Source organism: Panthera tigris, chromosome D1 (genome assembly GCF_018350195.1).
Source record: "Panthera tigris isolate Pti1 chromosome D1, P.tigris_Pti1_mat1.1, whole genome shotgun sequence".
Classification (NCBI taxonomy): Eukaryota; Metazoa; Chordata; class Mammalia; order Carnivora; family Felidae; genus Panthera; species Panthera tigris.
The window spans coordinates 103446910-103468614 of NC_056669.1; the positions used below are offsets into that span (position 1 = coordinate 103446910).

At 43.2% G+C, this 21705-nt stretch overlaps 1 protein-coding gene and 1 long non-coding RNA gene across 2 annotated transcripts; one reads left to right on the forward strand and one right to left on the reverse strand.

Annotated features, from left to right (window-relative positions):
- Positions 1–3746: 3746 nt before the first annotated feature.
- MRPL16 (mitochondrial ribosomal protein L16) lies at positions 3747–8382 on the reverse strand. The gene is made up of 4 exons (XM_042959258.1): positions 8232–8382; positions 7813–7878; positions 5492–5640; positions 3747–4446 (listed from the first exon to the last, which is right to left on the reverse strand). The coding sequence occupies exons 1-4, from the start codon at positions 8284–8286 to the stop codon at positions 3961–3963; spliced, it is 756 nt and encodes a 251-aa protein (XP_042815192.1). The 5' UTR covers positions 8287–8382; the 3' UTR covers positions 3747–3960.
- Positions 8383–8457: 75 nt separating this feature from the next.
- On the forward strand, positions 8458–9455 carry LOC122231011. Its single transcript, XR_006208113.1, has 2 exons — positions 8458–8935; positions 9111–9455. It is a non-coding gene; the product is annotated as an uncharacterized LOC122231011 (long non-coding RNA).
- The last annotated feature ends 12250 nt before the right edge of the window (positions 9456–21705 follow it).

Genomic DNA, 21705 nt, shown 5'->3' on the forward strand with positions numbered 1-21705 from the left:
ATTTATATTTCAGCCTTGACTTTCTAGGATAGGGAGAGCACCCTAATGCAGCCACAGCCCCTTGGCTTCCTCTGCAAAGGCTACTTACTCCGTCATTGCCCAGCACTCAGACAGAGCCAAGGGGATGATGCCCTCTTGCCCGTGGCTATGAAGTCGAACAGCAGACTGGCTCCAGCAAGGGCAGACAAGCTCTAATCACAGGCCTTTGTTGAGGCCTGGGGCTTAGTTTAATACAAGTGAAGGGGTTTTTTGTTGTTGTTGTATTTTTTTTTTAATGTAAAGTTGATTATTTTATTGATAATTTAAAAATAAATGACTTTATATTGATTGCAAAACAGTTCTGCCTCTCTTTCCCTGCAAAACAGTGGCCAGGTGCCACCACGTGGTGGTTTTTGTTTAGGTTTTGGAAAGGGGTTAAAATCTTTTTCAACCATGTGCTGGACCAGATGGACCAAAAGTTCCAGGTTTTGAAGATGGTCTACCTCTCAAAGAATGAAATGTAACTGTATTTGAGTTTCAGATTTAAGCTGCTCCCTGCCCGCCATAATTTGGTTCACTCGTCATGAGTATCTGGCTCCAGGAGACAGGAGAACTCTGGTGCGACGGGATGGGATCTAGAAGGCAGAGACATACCAAACATCCCTGGAGATTGCTGTTGATCTAATTTTGAATCTCTCCCCGAAAGCAATGCTTCTGTTAACACCCTGGGTTCTAGAAGCCAGATCCATCTTCCTTTCCCTTCTCATCCTCCACCGTGCCCGGATCCGCTTTTGTCTCCCTTCTTTGGTGGCTGTGTCTGCACGTGGATGCTGTTGCTCACATGCTTTTTCTTTCCTTGTGTGGACGAGCAGAAGAAGATCATGATCATGATCTGCTGTATCATCCTTGCGATCATCTTAGCTTCTACCATTGGGGGCATATTTGCCTGAACAAGGTGAGCCATCTGTGGGGAGGGTCAGACCTACTCTCACTTACTTGAAACTCTGGTGTCCTCGGGGTTTTGTCATTTGTCACCAGGTGCCCCAAATCTGGGTGGGATGAGGTGCTGAAGTAGATAAAGGCTGGAGAAAACTCAGAAAAGAAATGCTTTGTAAAGAGAAAAATGGGTGAATAATGGGTTGGCAGTAGATGGGGAGACAGAAGGTGGCAAGCTGTTCCAAACCGGGTCTGGTAGCAGAACGAACGCTCTGTTCAGGATGCTTCGTAGAAGGATGTTGCTTCCCTGCAGCGGTTTGGGCTGTGGTGTCTGGGAAAGGCTGGAGGAGAGTTAGTTCTTGCATTAAAAGCACCCCGAACTCTTTAGAAGAGAGCCAGCCAGTAAACCCCTAACTAACAAGTTAGTGCAGACTCGCTGAGGAAGGACTTGGTGATCCTGGCTTCTAGCATCCTGTTGTGTATAATCTGTGAATTTCTTCCCCCTCCGTTTCTGTTGTCTCCTTCAGTCCTCACCGATGGAGCCTCAGCTGGAGTTTCTAACCCTTCTTCCACCTCTGTGGTGCCATCACCTCTCCACTGCAGATTCCTCACAGCTACCCCTCTTTCCATGATGAGACCTATGACACAGGGCGTCATCCAACCACCCATTACACGTTAGCAAAGCTAGACTTCAGACAGTACGGAGCTGGGAGGGAGGGGCGGGCAGGGCTGGAGGAACAGGGAGCACAGTGGCGGACAGCTGGTTAGGCAAGGGCTGTGGGGCTGAGAACAGGTGCCTATTCGGGAAATAGAACAGCCAGTGCTGCACAGAGGCAGAAAATGGTGCACTCCCCGCTCATCAGGATCTCATTTTCTCTTTGCTCAACACCAGGCCCCTCAGGTTCTTCTAGGCCTCACCTTTGACCAACCTGCGTCTACTTCCTTCTTCAGGGTCTAATTGTCTAAAATGAAGGTTGTCTAACCATAGGCGCCATACAGGTCTTGCTCACGGCAGCGTCCCCAGTGCTTAGCACAGTGCCTGCCACTTACAGATGTTCAAGTATCAGTTGACTTAATTACCTGTAATTAAGCTCTGATTTCAGCTCATGGATGAGTCCTTGGGTCTTACTCTGAAACCTTTTAAGGCATCAGTGGTAAACGGGTTATGTATCAGATGCTGTGTGCACATGCCTGGAAATGGGCTGATCCACACTTCTGCACAACAGGCCTCCTATTTCGGTGACATATAAAGTCCTTTTATATGGGTGGTGATGGAGTTCCACGGACAGTCTCTTATTCTGGGAAGATCGGCTGGCCCCAGGATTGGGGTTCAGTAACTCAAGGTGGACCCCAAACAAAAAAAAGGTTTATACTATGAACTCCCGACAGTCAGCACCGTGTTCTGTGAATGGTAACAGAGATGACGTGTCAGGTCAGAAAGGTGACAGCAGCCTACCACTTGCATTATTTATGTGCTCTGTGTTGCTAGCTAAAACGGATTTAGTCGGCCAGCAATGTGTGTATAAAATTGTCCCAAACACCGGTCCCAGTTCAAGGTTTAGATGTGTTCTCTAATGCAGTTTCGTACCAGTAAAACCTTGGACTGCAAGAAACTTGTTCTGTGTTCCACAAGATGAGCAAACATTTCTAATAAATTTTAACTTGATAAACGAGCGACATCTTGTGATAGGAGTAGTACATGATGCCAAACATCACACGATCACAACTGAGCCAGTGGCTCTGGAAATTCGCTTTGATATAGCTTTGGCTTATAAGCATGTTTCTGGGATGAATTATGCTCGCAAACCAAGGTTTTACTGTAACTACAAGAGGGTCACTAAAAATACATTAAAAACCACAGTGTTCAACTCTTGAGAACCATGTAACTATTTAGATATATTTGTACCTTTGATAGTAAATTATTTTCTTTGCTGGAGATCTTAACGTTTTAAGAAGGTGGGATTAAAAACTGACAATTCAAGTCAGTGTGCTGTTTTCTACCCACTTTCCAAAGCACATGGTTTACCATTTATATCCATTTGTAGCTTTTAGTTTGAACAGGGGTTAGAAAACTGCTGGCTAGCTCTGAAAACTAGATGAATCTTGTTAAGGACAGACAGGGAGGTGGAAACATGGGGATGTAACACACGGGGCCCTTATTCATCCAGCATATTTGAGTGCTGTGTGGCACGTGCACTGTACTAGGACCTACAGGGACACAACACTGGCCCTCCTCAGAGAACTTCAGACCTAGAAAGGCCAACTTCAACTTCTATTAGTTCTTGTGTTAAAAGGCAAGGGTTACGTTCCTTATCTTCTTGTCCAACATCCCCCTTGGCCTTCCAGGATTGAGAGATGGGTAGCTGGGCATAAATAAATATCTGTTCAATCAAACAATGTGTGTCCCAGTTTCTTTCTTTGATTTTCCAAAAATGTTTCTAACTAGTAAATATCATAGCAACTTGCTCCTGAAGCGTGTACATGTAACAGGTAGTACAGAATTCCCCACTGTTTGAAAGTAGAGCGTTCCTAAACTGAAAAAATGTACAGCCAAGTAATTACCATTTTGTGAGAGTGGAAATCCTCTTTGGATTTCTTCCAGTTCGAGAAAAAAGTTACTAATGAAGGTCTTTGGTAAAAGTGAAGCGATATGAAGCAAACTTTCAGACGGCAGGGAAACCCATACAGATACTAAGTCCAACTTATACCGGAGGTGGGAGATGGAAGGATGTTTCAGCCCTGAAGACATTCATCTTACAGCTGGGGAGAACCAGACCCCCTAACAGGCCAGCCTCCTGACCATTTAAGGATTAGGAGTGACCAATGAGAAGTTATTTCCTGAGATGATCCTCAAACTTTATTTGGTGTAAATACAACGCACTTAAAAAAATCAGCAGATAGTGTACAATCTTTCAGAACTCATTTACTCATACACTGCTCCTCAGTTAGATATCAGAGCTACCCGAAGACTTGGAGGGTAGGCTGATGGGAATAAAAGTGTAGATTCTTTCAGCAGCCTTTGTACACTTAGTTCTCCCACTCTCACTACACACGTTCAGGCATATAGAACTTGCCCCAGTACCGTCCCTTCTGGGCCAAGTCATACGGGCTCAGGACTTTGCGTATCCCCAGCATGTTGGCAGTGGCTATGCGCTCAAAGGTCCAGGGGTTTTGGTTGTTCTGTTCTCTTTCCTCTTGATCTTTCCGCATCTTCTCTAGAGTCTCACGGCTCACGGCCTTTGCTGGGAACGGCAACTTGTGGGCCACCTGGTCGAGGAAACCTTGTACCTCTTTGAATTCACAACGCCCACCCATCTCTACTATGAGACGGCCAGCCTTCACGGGAGTCACGTAGTGATCAATGGCACCTTTGCCTCCCCCCATGCGCTGTCCCATACCCTTGCGGGTGATGGGCTTGAAAGGGGCTGGTACTCTCCATAAAGCAAACATGTTCTTGGGGTCCAGAGAGCGGTTGATTGTCAGGCGCATCATTTCAAAATGGCCCCAGTGGAGGTAACCACCACCCAGTGCCTAAAAGTAGATGAAACAATTAGAAACACGTGGGGACTTAGGTATCTTTTATGGGCTCTTTCATAATAACTGCGGCTTCAATGATATACATAAAGATAGAAATAGAAGTTCTAGTAAGAACCATGGAGGAAAAGCCTAGGGTACAGTAATAAATGAGAACAAGGGTGGACCCATTTCAGTGGATAACCAGGGAAGGCCTCTGAGGAGATGACACTTGAAGCTGAAGCCAGAATGGTAGGAAGTGGCCAAGGGAAAACAGACAATAGTTACAGGCAGAGGAATGGGGTATGTGAAGGGCCTGACACAGTAAGGGGCTTGGGGAGTTGGAGCAGAAGCCAGAGTGACTGGAACAGAGTAAGGGACAGGGCTTGGGCATGAGGTTCTGAGAGGTTGTGGGGCTGATCATGCAGGCTGTGGGAAGGACTGTAAAATACTGCTCTGGCTGCCTGATGGGAAATCAATCCTAGTTCACACCCATTTGTGCAGCTTCTGACATCAAGTCTTCATGGGAGCTACCTGAGTAAGGAAACAGTTGTCTCACATCCTAAGTCATGGGTAGTTTTATTTCTAGCAGAGGTCTGAGAAGATTTCACAGTATGATTATAGGGGCCAAATAGGTAGCCTCTTCCTTTTCCTGCTTTTACACTATCTGCACTCTACACGAAAAAAAAAAAAGAACTCAAATGTTTACTGGGTAGTGCACATCATTTTAAAGAGCAAATGGTGGGGGCGCCTGGGTGGCTCAGTCGGTTAAGCGTCCAACTTTGGCTTAGGTCATGATCTGATCTCGTGGTTTGTGAGTTCAAGCCCCGCGTTGGGCTCTGTACTGACAGAGCCTGGAGCCTGCTTCAGATTCTGTCTTTCTCTCTCTGCACCTCCCCCACTTGTGCTCTGTCTCTGTCTCTAAAATAAACATAAAATAAATAAAGAGCAAATGGTGGCAGTTCTAATAAAACCTGTGGAGGAAGACAACAACTCCAAGAGCATGAGATTCTGCTAATCCCTGACTTCCATCCTATAGGCACCTGACACTGAACTCACTTACCAAGATTGCGAAACTGCCTTCTGTGAACTCGGTGGCTTCGGTAGAAGGTCCCCGTATGTCACTCAAGTTCTTGGGTTCCCTTCTGACTTTTGGCACAAGTGGAACCCTCTCAACAAATCTAAGCTTGGGCTTTTCAGGAATGGAAACATCTAAAAAGAGCACAACCAAGAATAAATAAAACAACCCATTTCGAAGGATCCATTTTCTTCCTAGAAAGATTTATAACAATCAAGTGAAAGTCTTGAAGTTACCACTAAAAAGTAATTCCAGAAGTATACTGGGTTTTTCCTGCCAATGCTTTTTTTTCCAGTGTCAACTGGAATCTTTTGGTTATGACAAGAATTAACGGAGAGGCTTCTGAACCTTTGAAGACAGCGCAGTTTTAACCTTCAAACGAAATGCACTCTCTGCCCGAAACTAGAAGAGAGACCACTGGGAAGGTACAGAGATTAAGAATGTCACAGAGTTAAGACTGGCTAACTTTTTGTTTTTAATGTTTACAAGTGCTAGACACGGAGTAGAATGCTTTATGTGCACTATCTCATTTAATCTTTAAAGCGATTTTATAGCTTAGGAATTTCTTAGGGCTTCCCTTTTTAAAAATTTTGAACATTTTAAAGTCTAACACACATAATCAAAGGGCCAAATAAAAAGTGTACAGCTCAGTGAATTATCACAAAATGACTGCATAAACACACCCACATTAACACACCCAGATCACGGAACAGAACATTAGGCGGGTACTATTTTAAAGCTCCGTTTTACAAAAGGGGAATGTGAGGCCTAGAGACATTTTGTAATTTGTTCTAGGCCATCCAGTGAAAACAGCAAAGTCAGACCGTATGACTTTTTTTTTTTTTCTTCAAAATACTACATGGCCTCTCTGGATGTTAATAGGGGTAGTGGAAAGAATATTTACTACAATGATATGAAAATATCTACATTCTCCTGCTCTGCCACATTCTTTTTTTTTTTTTTTTGTAATTTTTTAAAAAGTTTATTTATTTTGAGAGAGACAGAGACAGTGTGAGCGGGGGAGGGGCAGAGAGAAGACTCCCAAGCAGGCTCCACGCTGTCAGCATAGAGCCCAATGTGCGGCTTGAACTCACGAAATCACGCTATCAAGACCTGAGCGGAAACCAAGAGTCGGACACTTAACCGACTAAGCCACCCAGGCGCCCCTCTGCCATGTTCTTGTTAAGAAACCTGCAACCCAGGAATCCTGTGATCTGTGCTCTCTTTCTACAGGGCTTTTCACGCTGACACCTGTATGCTGCGTACAATGGGCAACAGCTTGCGGCACTGAAGGCAGGTGGACTGAAATGCAGGCCAGACGTGCTGCGTCCTTCTTTCCTATCAAACGTGCTGACAAGTTGGGAGGAAAAAAATTAGAACTTTTAAGTCATTTAAAACAGGTCTATCGTAAAACAAGCATGGCTTTGCCATGGGGTCAAACACAAAACAGGGGCCTTCGAGGAAATACCAAATTATTAATGGGCTATTTAGGGTTACAGAAACTGCCCGTTCTCCTCCAGTTTCTACAAGCAGCTACAGAGGAATTTAGTGATGCTTTCTCTCACCTACAAGTCCATATGTACTTCTAGAGCACAGAGTCGTTTAACAATTACGTGCAGAAGCCAAAGCCCTCAGAGGTCAAGGATGCTTTTTTTTTTTTGAGATTTCCAATATATTAGCGATATGGTAAATTAGGGACACCTGGGTGGCTCAGTTGGTTAAGTATTGACTCGATTTCAGCTCAGGTCATGATCTCACTGTTTGTGAGTTCGAGCCTGCATCCGGCTCTGTGGTGACAGCGCGGAGCCTGCTTGGGATCCTCTCTCTGCCCCTCCCTGGTGCACGCTCTCTCTCAAAATACATAAATAAACTTTAAAAGAAAAATAAAAGATATGGTCAATTAGATTTACAATTGAGGTTTTTCTTAACGTTTGTATTTAAAAAACCAATGCTTTTCACGTATGTTGTTATATGACCACATATATGTAACATCCTTTAGAGAGAACACCAAGTTCAAATTCGATGCCAATCAGCCATGGCTGAGGGTGGACCATGCGCCCCAGTTGGTAGGCCATAGGGGACCCATCCCATTACACATCTGCTCCAGAAAAGCAGGGACCTTTGTGGGTCTCTCTCATTTTGTGATGTATCCCCAGTGTTCAGAACACTTGGCATACAGTAAGCCCTCGATACAAGTTTACTGCGCGAGTGAATGGAGACAGGAAGTACAAGAACCCTTCTACGTCTTCACCTACCCTCTTCTAGGGTCCATCAGAGAAAAACACAAAACTGACACAAGCTCTCACCCTCAAAAGCCGGCACCGGGAGCAGCGTCTTCAGGCCAGCACTGGCGGGCGGGGCGACCCAGGAATCTACAAAGACAAATCAAATTAAAAGATGAAAGCGACAAGAGCTGGGCCCGGCACAACCTGGACCGGTCACTCCTAACGGAGTGCCCTGATAGTGGGCCGCGGGTTCCACTACGTGGGCCCACAGGCTCAGGGCTCCCCAAAGAAGCCCGCTAGCAGGGGTCTCCGGGAGCCGACCCTCCCACCCCCGCCCCAGGTGGCCGCCGCTCTTCGCCACGAGTCCCCGCGGCGGGGGAGCGCGGCCCCTACCCAGCGCTTCGGTAACCGTCGGCAGAGCCTTCCCGGAGCTGGCGAGGTGCCGCACTGGCGCTGGGGAGGAAGGGGACGTCTTCTGAGTGACCGAGGGGCCTCCTGACCTGACAGCTGCGTTCGCAGGAGCGGCGTTCCCGCGCGAGCCAGCACCCGCCACATGGCCACACGCACCCGGCCGCGCCGGGCTCCCCGCGGCGATCTCGGCGACTCCCGGGACACGGCCGCCCCGGAAGTCGCCTTCGCATCTGTCCACTCTGCAGAGAGTCCCGGCGGAAGCGGAAGAAACCGGGCCGCGGGGTTTAGGTTCCGCGCGGGCGTCCGCTAGCCACGCCCCGAGCCCCCGGCGCCTTCTGGGAGTCTCCTTACAATCCGAGGTCTTTCGTGGGATGCGGGCGGCGGGGTCTGGCTTCCCGGGCCGAGTGTCGCGCTGAGAAAGCTTGGCTTCGCCCACCCGGTTGCGCCTCCCAGCTCACTGCATTAAGCCCCTTGTGTGTGTGTGTGTGTGTGTGGGGGGGGCGCTCAGAGGCATTAGGAAAACACCACTGATCATGCACCGTGGCCTGAGCTTTTAGTGGGCGCTTGCAGTGTGTCGCGTTCAGTACTTCATCACTGCGCGGAGTCCTCCCAACGAGTCCATGAGAGAAGGAAGGCGTGATACCCATTTGCAGATTCCATCCCGAGGGTCGTGGGGTTTAATTTGCCCCGGTCACACAGCAGGAAAACTACAATCAGAATTGGAGTCTGTGTGACTCCAGAGACCCCAGTGACGGGACAATATCAAAACTTGATTATCAAGTTAAAATAACGCGTAAGTATTCTGGGAGGATGTTGGGCAAAATCATTTTTATGGGTTTGAAGCTTTTTGATATTTAGAATGAGAAAGGATCTTTCCCCAAGCTTAGGGCACAAATAGGATTAGCAAATTGAGACTGATGTCTGTTGTATTTAAATCATGCTAAATCTGCGTATGGTCTTTCCCCAAGGATTATTTTCATAAATGGCAACAAAGAAAACCTGGAACGCTTCCACAGCTACTGGGAGAACTTTCTGTGTCCACCGTCTTAGGCACTTCTTGGTTATCTGCACACTGAAGCTGTCTCAAAAGAGTTAGTGGACTTTATTACAGCCAACCATTTCTGCTCCTTTAAGAGCAGCTCTAAAAGCTTTTTACTGACCCCCACTCCCAAGCCAGTATCAGATTCTAGGCATCTCTTGCCTGCTCCCCTCCACCAAAAGTGGGAGATCCGAATGTGCTCACGCGTTTAAAAATCTCAAGCTGGATCTTGTGTAATTTTGCTTTGGATGGAGAATAAAGTGTCAGTACAATCCCTCTTTGGTCTCGAAGTCTTTTGGTGGCCCCCCAACTTCCACCTCGTTACTGATTTTAAAAGAACTAAACAGTAGCCCCCGCCCCCGTGGCTCAGTTGGTTAAGCGTCCCACTTCCGCTCAGATCGTGGTCTCACGGTTTGTGGGTTCCAGCCCTGTGTTGGGCTCTGTGCTGACAGGTCAGAGCCTGGAGTCTGCTTCGGATTCTGTCTCCCTCTCTCTGCTCCTCCCCCACTCATGCTCTGTCTCTCTCTCAAAAATAAATAAACATTAAAAAAAATTAAAAAACTAAAAAGTAAGCTCAAAGTTTTACCTTTAAATAGTAACTATTATAAGTGATGTCTATTTTTCTCTGCAAGAGTTGTGCCAGGTACAATAGAGGATACAAAGAAAAACCAGTGATCCATTTCTTTAGGAATTTATATTTATGTAGGGACAATATGAGCATATAATAATGTTGAGGTATCACAAAAGAAGTATGAATAAAGCATTGTGGAAATGCGAGGAGGGATGTGAGGTCTTCTCTGGTCCCTAAAAAATTTTCTGTCCTGCCATTTCTCACAGCTCTTTATTTACACTGTTCTGATAATTCTATGGTATTTATTTGTAGGAAACTGATGTTCCAGGATGCAATGATTTGCCACACAGCTAGGATGACGCAAAGTAGTGGTAAAAACCTTGATGTTCTTTTACTGGAATGGGTTTGTTAAAATCTCCCCAAAGTTAGTCTTCAGACCAGCTGCATCAGATGTCCCTGAGACCTTTGTATAAATGTAAATATCTGGTCCCTACTTAACTAAGTTAGAAACTCTGAAGGTGGGGTTCAGGAATTCCTATTGTGAACTAAGTCCCCACGGGTGATTCTAATGCCTAAGCAAGTTGAGAATCGGTGCCCTGTGAGCACTTGGAAAATTTAAAAAGCAGAGTATAGCTACAAGCCACTGTTTTGGGATCATCCAGGTCTATATCCATTGGGATTTGTATTTTTTTCCATCTGTATGAAAATTACCTAGCATCTCAGTTTTTAATCTTTCTAACTTTTTTATTTATTTTACTTTTTTAAGATTCTATTTTTAAGTAATCTCTATACCCAACGTGGGGCTTGAATTTACAACCCCAAGATCAAGAGTCACATGCTCTACAGACTGAGCCAGCCAGGCTCCCCTAATCTTTATTTTAAAATCAAGAGATAACAGAAACCTGTAGCCTAGTCCCAGGTTTGGTTCTTTTTTTTTTCTTTTTCAATATATGAAATTTATTGTCAAATTGGTTTCCATACAACACCCAGTGCTCATCCCAAAAGGTGCCCTCCTCAATACCCATCACCCACCCTCCGCTCCCTCCCACCCCCCCATCAACCCTCAGTTTGTTCTCAGTTTTTAACAGTCTGTTATGCTTTGGCTCTCTCCCACTCTAACCTCTTTTTTTTTTTTTTCCTTCCCCTCCCCCATGGGTTTCTGTTAAGTTTCTCAGGATCCACATAAGAGTGAAACCATATGGTACCTGTCTTTCTCAGTATGGCTTATTTCACTTAGCATCACACTCTCCAGTCCCATCCACGTTGCTACAAAGGGCCAGATTTCATTCTTTCTCATTGCCACGTAGTACTCCATTGTGTATATAAACCACAATTTCTTTATCCATTCATCAGTTGATGGACATTTAGGCTCTTTCCATAATTTGGCTATTGTTGAGAGTGCTGCTATAAACATTGGGGTACAAGTGCCCCTATGCATCAGTGCTCCTGTATCCCTTGGGTAAATTCCTAGCAGTGCTACTGCTGGGTCATAGGGTAGGTATATTTTTAATTTTTTGAGGAACCTCCACACTGTTTTCCAGAGTGGCTGCACCAGTTTGCATTCCCACCAACAGTGCAAGAGGGTTCCCATTTTTCCACATCCTCTTCAGCATCTATAGTCTCCTGATTTGTTCGTTTTGGCCACTCTGGCTGGCGTGAGATGATATCTGAGTGTGGTTTTGATTTGTATTTCCCTGATGAGGAGCGATGTTGAGCATCTTTTCATGTGCCTGTTTGGCCATCCGGATGTCTTCTTTAGAGAAGTGTCTATTCATGTTTTCTGCCCATTTCTTCACTGGATTATGTTTTTCGGGTGTGGAGTTTGGTGAGCTCTTATAGATTTTGGATACTAGCCCTTTGTCCAATATGTCATTTGCAAATATCTTTTCCCATTCCGTTGGTTGCCTTTTAGTTTTGTTGATTGTTTCCTTTGCTGTGCAGAAGCTTTTTATCTTCATGAGGTCCCAGTAGTTCATTTTTGCTTTTAATTCCCTTGCCTTTGGGGATGTGTCGAGTAAGAGATTGCTACGGCTGAGGTCAGGTCTTTTCCTGCTTTCTCCTCTAGGGTTTTGATGGTTTCCTGTCTCACATTCAGGTCCTTTATCCATTTTGAGTTTATTTTTGTGAATGGTGTGAGAAAGTGGTCTAGTTTCAATCTTCTGCATGTTGCTGTCCAGTTCTCCCAGCACCATTTGTTAAAGAGACTGTCTTTTTTCCATTGGATGTTCTTTCCTGCTTTGTCAAAGATGAGTTGGCCATACGTTTGTGGGTCTAGTTGTGGGGTTTCTATTCTATTCCATTGGTCTATGTGTCTGTTTTTGTGCCAATACCATGCTGTCTTGATGATGACAGCTTTGTAGTAGAGGCTAAAGTCTGGGATTGTGATGCCTCCTGCTTTGGTCTTCTTCAAAATTACTTTGGCTATTCGGGGCCTTTTGTGGTTCCATATGAATTTTAGGATTGCTTGTTCTAGTTTCGAGAAGAATGCTGGTGCAATTTTGATTGGGATTGCATTGAATGTGTAGATAGCTTTGGGTAGTATTGACATTTTGACAATATTTATTCTTCCAATCCATGAGCAGGGAATGTCTTTCCATTTCTTTATATTTTCTTCAATTACCTTCATAAGCTTTCTATAGTTTTCAGCAAACAGATCTTTTACATCTTTGGTTAGATTTATCCCTAGGTATTTTATGCTTCTTGGTGCAATTGTGAATGCGATCAGTTTCTTTATTTGTCTTTCTGTTGCTTCATTACTAGTGTGTAAGAATGCAATGTAAGAATGATTTCTGTACATTGACTTTGTATCCTGCAACTTTGCTAAATTCATGTATCAGTTCTAGCAGACTTCTGGTGGAGTCTATTGGATTTTCCATGTATAATATCATGTCATCTGCAAAAAGTGAAAGCTTGACTTCATCTTTGCCAATTTTGATGCCTTTGATTTCCTTTTGTTTTCTGATTGCTGATGCTAGCACTTCCAACACTATGTTAAACAGCAGCGGGGAGAGTGGGCATCCCTGTCGTGTTCCTGATCTCAGGGAAAAAGCTCTCAGTTTTTCCCCATTGAGGATGATGTTAGCTGTGGGCTTTTCATAAATGGCTTTTATGATGTTTAAGTATGTTCCTTCTATCCCGACTTTCTCGAGGGTTTTTATTAAGAAAAGTTGCTGAATTTTGTCAAAGGCCTTTTCTGCATCGATTGACAGGTAAATATGGTTCTTATCTTTTCTTTTATTAATGTGATGTATCACGTTGATTGATTTGCGAATGTTGAACCAGCCCTGCATCCCAGGAATGAATCCCACTTGATCATGGTGAATAATTCTTTTTATATGCTGTTGAATTCGATTTGCTAGTGTCTTATTGAGAATTTTTGCATCCATATTCATCAGGGATATTGGCCTGTAGTTCTCTTTTTTTACTGGGTGTCTGGTTTAGGAATCAAAGTAATACTGGCTTCATAGAATGAGTCTGGAAGTTTTCCTTCCCTTTCTATTTTTTGGAATAGCTTGAGAAGGATAGGTATTATCTCTGCTTTAAACGTCTGGTAGAACTCCCCTGGGAAGCCATCTGGTCCTGGACTCTTATTTGTTGGGAGATTTTTGATAGCTGATTCAATTTCTTCGCTGGTTATGGGTCTGTTCAAGCTTTCTATTTCTTCCTGTTTGAGTTTTGGGGGTGTGTGGGTGTTTAGGAATTTGTCCATTTCTTCCAGGTTGTCCAGTTTGTTGGCATATAGTTTTTCATAGTATTCCCTGATAATTGCTTGTATGTCTGAGGGATTGGTTGTAATAATTCCATTCTCATTCATGATTGTATCTATTTGGGTCATCTCCCTTTTCTTTTTGAGAAGCCTGGCTAGAGGTTTATCAATTTTGTTTATTTTTCAAAAAACCAACTCTTGGTTTCATTGATCTGCTCTACAGTTTTTTTTAGATTCTATATTGTTTATTTCTGCTCTGATCTTTATTATTTCTCTTCTTCTGCTGGGCTTAGGCTGTCTTTGCTGTTCTGCTTCTATTTCCTTTAGGTGTGCTGTTAGATTTTGTATTTGGGATTTTTCTCGTTTCTTGAGATAGGCCTGGATTGCAACGTATTTTCCTCTTAGGACTGCCTTCGCTGCATCCCAAAGCGTTTGGATTGTTGCATTTTCATTTTCATTTGTTTCCATATATTTCTTAATTTCTCCTCTAATTGCCTGGTTGACCCATTCATTCTTTAGTAGGGTGTTCTTTAACCTCCATGCTTTTGGAGGTTTTCCAGACTTTTTCCTGTGGTTGATTTCAAGCTTCATTGCATTGTGGTCTGAAAGTATGCATGGTATGATCTCAATTCTTGTATACTTATGAAGGGCTGTTTTGTGACCCAGTATGTGATCTATCTTGGAGAATGTTCCATGTGTACTCAAGAAGAAACTACATTCTGTTGCTTTGGGATGCAGAGTTCTAAATATATCTGTCAAGTCCATCTGATCCAATGTATCATTCAGGGCCCTTGTTTCTTTATTGACCATGGGTCTAGATGATCTGTCCATTTCTGTAAGTGGAGTGTTAAAGTCCCCTGCAATTACCACATTCCTATCAATAATGTTGCTTATGTTTATGAGTATGAGTAATTGTTTTATATATTTGGGTGCTCCCATATTCAGCGCATAGACATTTATAATTGTTAGCTCTTCCTGATGGATAGACCCTGTAATGATTATATAATGCCCTTCTTCATCTCCCAGGTTTGGTTCTTGACGTAAATGGCACCCACATGCGTGTTGTCTGTATGTATGTGTACAGTACCTCATTTTAATAAAAGATTAGGTTTTTGCTTATCAGAGTGACTAATATCGTAATGTAATAAATCACCATGGAACATCCTCACCCCAGGAAGCCCACAGAACCTTCTCAAGGGGCTACTTAGTATTCACTTATTCATCAGTTTAGCTTCCATATGGTGTAGAGCATTTCTAAAAGAGCAATGGTACTGATGTGGTGTTTTGGGGTCTGGGAGCGAATGGTCAAGAAAGAATTCTTGAGACATTTTTGGTGCAAAAAAGTGGCTTTTATTAAAGCACAGGGACAGGACCTGTGGGCAGAAAGAACTGCACTGGGATTATGGAGTGATTGATTATATACTTTTAAGTTGGGAGGGAGTTAGGGGTAGTGTGAGTCTCTAAGGAATTTGGAAGTGAGGTTTTTAGGATCTTGAGGGGCTAGCTGCTGTTAAGAAAAAGTTATTTCCTACTATCCAGGAAAACATTAGTCATGAGACCCTTCAGATGTATATCAGTGGGCCATATATTTGGAGGATGATTGCCAACACGTATCTTGGGGAAGGGAGTAGAGAAAAAGGAAGTTTCCAAAGGGATTTTTATATGTTAAAGAAGACTTACAGGATCCTGGAGGTCAGGTCAATGTCAAGCTCAGGTTGCTTTTTGCTTCTAGCAAAGTAGTAACCTTGAGGCAGTTGATTTCTTGGAGAAAGGTCACCCTGCCTGTCTCAAGGACTTGTCAATGGGCTGTAGGTTGTAAGGAGATTTAAATTTTTTCTACATTTATTTTGCCTTTGTTCTCCCCATCAGTACCCTAGATTTTTCCACAACAAAAACCAATATATTCTAATACAATATTAATAATTAATATTATTATTATTTTTAACATTTATTCAATTTTGAAAGACAGAGAGAGACAGAGCATGGGCAGGGGAGGGGCAGAGAGAGAGGGAGACACAGAATCGGAAGCAGGCTCCAGGCTCTGAGCTGTCAGCACAGAGCCTGATGCGGGGCTCAAACCCGTAAACTACAAGATCATGACCTGAGCCAAAGTTGGCTGCTTAACCGACTGAGCCACCCAGGTGCCCCAGTAATTAATAATATTGACTTGCTGTTTACGAGAGGTTTTTATTGACACAAAGACTATCTTATTAGAATCCTGTTTCAAAGATGATATTGGTGGAAATGATGCACAGGAAAGCATTCATTCAACATGTCTCCATTGAGTGTCTACCTTACTGCCATGAGAAAAATGAGTATGTCTACACATATTCCAGGGCTTTAGAGCTAAATTAGATTGAATCCCAACTTGGCAAGCTACTGAAGTTTTACAGAAGAGCTATTTCCAGCATTTTTCATTGATTAAATCAACAGGCTCAAAGAAAGGACCCACTCCTCAATTGTTTGACCAAGAAGAGGGAACCATGGTAACTGTCTTGTTTTTGGTTTCACCTATGTCGTGAATGATTCCCTATTGTCGTTCAGTCGAGTTATTTACAAATCTTTTATTATAGGCCATGCTGCAATGAACTTTGTACACATCTTGTTGGTACTGTTTTGGTATTTCTTTCCGGCAAATTCCATAAACAGAAATGATGAGATCAAAGGGAATGTTCGTTTAAAATCGTTTTGCTCCATACAATTATGCAAAATTGACCTTCACCAACAATGTATCAAAGTGCCTGTTTATCCACACCCTTGCTGAGCTTTCTTGTACACCTTTCTTTTAGAGCTTTGCCAGTATGAAAGGTGAGAGATGATGTCTAATGGTTTATGTTTATGATAGGCTGTTAAAATGGGATTGTGTCTGACTCAGCTTTGCCTGAGGCCCCAGGCTGTGTGGTAATCCCCACATTCCCAAGTGAGGTGCTAGGCCTCTTGGGCAGGATTTACGAAGGACATGGTAGGATTTGGCTTCACTATTCTTAGCTCTCCACTTTCTTGCAGCCTGTTAAAAGCACTGAAAAAATCAAGAAAAGAAGTGTAGCCTGGAGATTACAGTAAAGATTTCTTTGGACAGTGTTGTTGGTATATTGTGAGTTCCACTCTCGCTCTCCCATGGCTAGGCATTGGGGTGCTCCATCAAGCTTAGTGAGAGACATTCCAAGACACTCAGCTTGATATGGCCCTCTGCTGTTTGAGGGGAAGTGGTGTTGGCCCCAGGTTTGAGAAAAGTCTATGTTTGGAGGTTTGATGCCAAGTAGAGGGCTGCGTTGGGAAGTAATTACATCTTCACTGGTGATGGGGCAAAGGCGTGCATATCTTGTTCGCCAGATGTGGACCCCAGTGCAGTGCGTCGGTTCAGGGTTTTCTTATATCCTGTCCAACAGGACCCCACTGAGGAGCAGAGAGAAAGAAGCTGGAAGAAGTGATGATGGATGTCCAGGGCCTGAGGGAAGCATCATATGCAACCGGCCAATCGTTCAGCAGAGATGACTTTGCATGCATCCGAATATCCTCAGCAGTTAGGGTAGGGTATTTGTGTGTGTGTGTTTCTCTGAAGAATCTGTAAAGCACCCCTGAGAGAAAGAGTATACTTTAAACTATACCTGGAGTGGAGTCAACCACTGTTGGGTGCTGGATGAGTTTGTTCGGCTGCTGTAACAAAGTACCCCAAACTGTGGGTCTTTAAACAACAGAAGTTTATTGCCTCCACAGCTCTGGAGGCCACAAGTCTGAAGTCCAGCTGTTAGCAGGGTCCGTTCCTTCTGAGCACTGTGAGGAAGGGTCTGTCCTGGGCCTGTGGATGGCCATCTTCTCTCTGTCTCTCTGCCCATCGTCTTCTCTTTCTGTGTGTCTTTGTGTCCAAATTTCCCCTTTTTATAAGACAATAGTTGTATTGGATTAGGGCCCACCTTATTGACCTCATTTTAACTTGATTATCTCTGTAAAGAAGGACACTTTCTCCTAATAAGGTCACATTCTGAGGTGGGGGATGGTGGTTGGGGCTCCAACACATCTTTTTGGTTGGGGAAGGGGAGGACGCCCTTCAACCCATAACAGGTGCTATGCCAGTCAACCATGTCAGAGGGGTCAGACACAAAGGTGAGAGACGAGGGGCAGAAAAGATCCTGCGTGATTGGTAAAAGTACAAAGTGAGGAAATTGAGAACCCCTTCCCCCGCCCCCCCCCCCCACCATGTTGTTTCTACTACAATCACTTGATCTGGAGCAGGACTGAACTAGGGGAGAGGAGCAGCTTTGCCTTTTGATGGAATTCAGGGTTGTGACTGATGAGGGAGCATAAGGCAAGCTGACACCCCACACCCCTCACCCCCCAGGTGGGACATGTGTGACATTCCTCAGGTACTCCTGGGTGCCCAAAAGGTGAGAAGGTTAACTGATACAGATCACAGCCATGCAGGACATGAGTCTCCATTAGTTTACAAATGTCTTAGTAAATTACAAGAAAAAGGCAATCTTATCAATAGCCTAATCTCCAGAAACCTATAGACTCAGTTTCCTGGAGCCCCAACATCGCCCTTCCCTCCATAGTGATGTGGGGGACAAAGGCAAGAAGGAAATGGCAGGTAAAATTAAATTTCTATAAGACCTGCAGCCCCTTGACAAATATTTGAGGCAAATACAAAGTATAACATTCTTCCAGGAACTCCCTCCTGTCTTTTTTCTTTTTTTAATTTTTTTTTTAACCTTTATTTATTTTTGAGACAGAGAGAGACAGAGCATGAACGGAGGAGGGTCAGAGAGAGGGAGACACAGAATCCGAAACAGGCTCCAGGCTCTGAGTTGTCAGCACAGAGCCCAACGCGGGGCTCGAACCCACAGACCGCCAGATCACGACCTGAGCTGAAGTCGGACAGAGCCACCCAGGAGCCCCAACTCCCTCCTGTCTTAATGTTAATGCCTTACTAAGGGAAAACAACCTTAGCTTGACAATAGCTAGGCCATTGGCGTCTTAAGAGTCCTCTTTAGCATATGAAAGCCCCTTTGGAGGCCTCCCTTTTGCCTTTACCTCTCCCATCTCCACAGTATATAATCGGTCTCTCTTCACAAGCCCAGTGCAGCTCTTTCTGCCCAGGGGTCCTGTCCCTGTGCTTTAATAAAATCACTCTTTTGCATCAAAGACACCTCAAGAATTCTTCTGGCTGTCAGCTCTGGACCCCCTACCACTCCAAAACCCCATCAGTGACTATTACACAGTATTGGACATTTTAGTTACTGAGATCAGAATGTTTTCTGTGACTAGAAGTGATAGTATGAGTTATTTTATTTTTATTCTTTTTTTTTTTTTTTTTTTAATCAGAGAGTAATATGAAAATTCAGAAAACCCCTAGCCTTACAGAGTTGGTTTGGAGTTTGGATAAGCAGGAGCAAGGTAAACTAAAGTTGACTTCTTTTTTTTTTTTTTTTTAAGTTTATTTATTTTCAGTAATCTTTCCACCCAGTGTGGGGCTCCAACTCATGACCCCCATGATCAAGAGACATAGGCTCTTCTGACTGAGCCAACCAGGCACCCCATCTGTTTTTTTTAAGACTTTATTATTATTTATTATTATTATTATTTTTATTTTAGAGAGAGAAGCTGGGAGATGGACAGAGAGAGAGAGAATCTTAAGCAGGTACTATGCTTATGGGCTGGATCGCACGACCCTGGGATCATGACCTGAGCCCAAATCAAGAGTCAGCCACTCAACCGACTGAGTCACCCAGTTGCCCCAAAGATTTTATTTTTAAGTAATCTCTACACCCAATGTGGGGCTTGAACTCATAACCCTGAGAGCAAGAGTCGCATGCTTCTGACTGAGCCAACCAAGCACTCCTAGGGTTGATTTCTGATCGCATTCTCTGAGTCCTACTTCATATAGCTTACACCTTGGTTATATACTAGTTTGCATTCTTTCAGTGACTAGTGATGTTGAACTTGTTCTCCTGTCTTTGGTCTTGTATATTTTTTGTCTACCGCTTTCCTGTACGTGTGATTTGCTTGCTTCTGTACTTTGTCTATATATCAATTATCAATTGTATTATTTATATTTTTTATCCATTCAAAAATTCTTACTATATATCAAGTATATTAACTCCTGTGTGTATATGATTCAATTTTTTAAAAATTTCAATATGTCCTTTAATTTTTTTTTTGAGGTAGGACCATTTATAATTTTTACACAGTAAAATCTGCCAGTTATTTTCTTAAGAGTTTTTGACTTTGATAATATGCTTATAAGGGCCAGAAATAGGGATATAATATAATTCTTTGGCCAAGTTGAAAATCATCATTTAATATGATGATTATATGATTTTATAATTCACTAAATTCCCACATAATTTTTTTAAACATTTTATCCCATTCCCATGTTCTCCCTGATCTGAAGCCAGAGCTACACTGTTTGAATTATTGTCCTTTTATTACATATTTTTATATGTTTGGTCAAATTCACTTTACTTTGCAAAAAAACATCATGGCTGTTTTGCATGTTTGGTGTCCAAGATAAAATTTGGAACCATTTTGTTCTATTCTGTCTCTGTTTCTATTTTTATTTTCTTGTCCACAGTTCTTTTTTCTTTCTCGCTGTTGTTGTTCTTCTTATAAATCTCAGAGCAGTTTGTACTTCCAACCAAGATTCTTTGTCATTTCAAAGTATTGTAGATCTGGGTAGGAAGGGGCTAGAGGATTTTCTATTTAGTTCCACGTCCTTATCAGAGTGTGGTCCTCAATCATGTACTTGCTATAGGTCATTCATACATCTAGTTAAAGGAAAATACAATTGCAATTGGAATTGCAACAAAAAGCAATCCTCCCTCCTCTCCCTAGCATCTTCACAAAAACCATCATGCTGAAAATTGACCACTTCCCTGAAGAAAGTTAGGCTTTACCAGCCACGGCCAGTAGAGGTCGCAAAAGCCGCTTGTTATAATCCCTGAAGCCATAACTGAACCCATGCTTGGGCACTACGCATTATGCAGTAATGACCCACAGACTACATTTTATTACAGCACTTCCTCAAAATGGAATTGCAGCTTGTCATAGGAGATCCACTGTCAACCTGCTCGCCTGTCCCCCACCCTTGCCAGTACAAATGAACGCACAGTTAATTGTAAAAGTTGGGGACAGTCCTCTCTCTCTCTCTCTCTCTCTCTCTCTCTCTCACACACACACACACACGCACACAACCCTTTCCCTTTGTTGCCCAATATATTGTTAAATAAAAACTCATCTTTGTTTAAAATAATTTTCCTCATCTTCCAGTTGCTTAATTATTATGTATTGAATGAAGAAAACGTAGACCACAGAGAAGCAAACCAACAAAATCAGTGACCATTAATTCTGTCACAGTTAATTACTATAATACTCTGGCATGGGTGGCATTATAATGCATTGTGAACGTCTCTCCATGTCTGCAAGTATTTATCTTCAATGTGAATTTTATGGACTTTTAAAAAAAATTAATTTTAAGGGACGCCTTGGTGGCTCAGTCGATTGACCATCCTACTTTGGCTCAGGTCATGATCTAGTGGTTCATGGGTTCAAGCCCTGCATCGGGCTCACTGTTGTCAGCGCAGAGCACACTTCGGATCCTCTGTCCCCCACCTTCTCTACCCCAACCCCCATTGTGCTGTCTCTCTGTCTCTGTCTCAAAAATAAAAATAAACATCAAAAAATTAATTTTAATAGTGCATCACATTTCTTTTTTAAAAAATTAATTCACTTTTGAAATTCAAGTATAATTAACATACAGTGTTATATTAGTGTCAGGTGTACAATATGGTGATTCAACATTTCCATACGATCCCCAGTGCTCATCATGACAAGTGCACTCCTTAATCCCCATCACCTATTTCACACATCCCCCCACCAGCCTCCCCTCTAGTAACCACCAGTTCTCTATAGTTAAGAGTCTCGGTTTTTTTGTTTGTTTCTTTTCTCTTTGTTCGTTTGTTTTGTTTCTTAAATTCCACAAATGAGCCAGTAATTCCACTACTGAGTATTTACCCAACAAAATGAAAACACTAATTCAAAACGATATATGCACCCCAATGTTTGTTGCAGCAATATTTACCATAGCCAAGATATGGAAGCAACTCATGTGTCCATCCACAGATGAACGGATAAAGAAGATATGGTCTCTATATATAATGGGATATTATTCGACCATTAAAAAAATAAGACCTTGCCATTTGCAATAACATGGATGATCTAGAGGCATAACGCTAAGTGAAACAAGTCAGT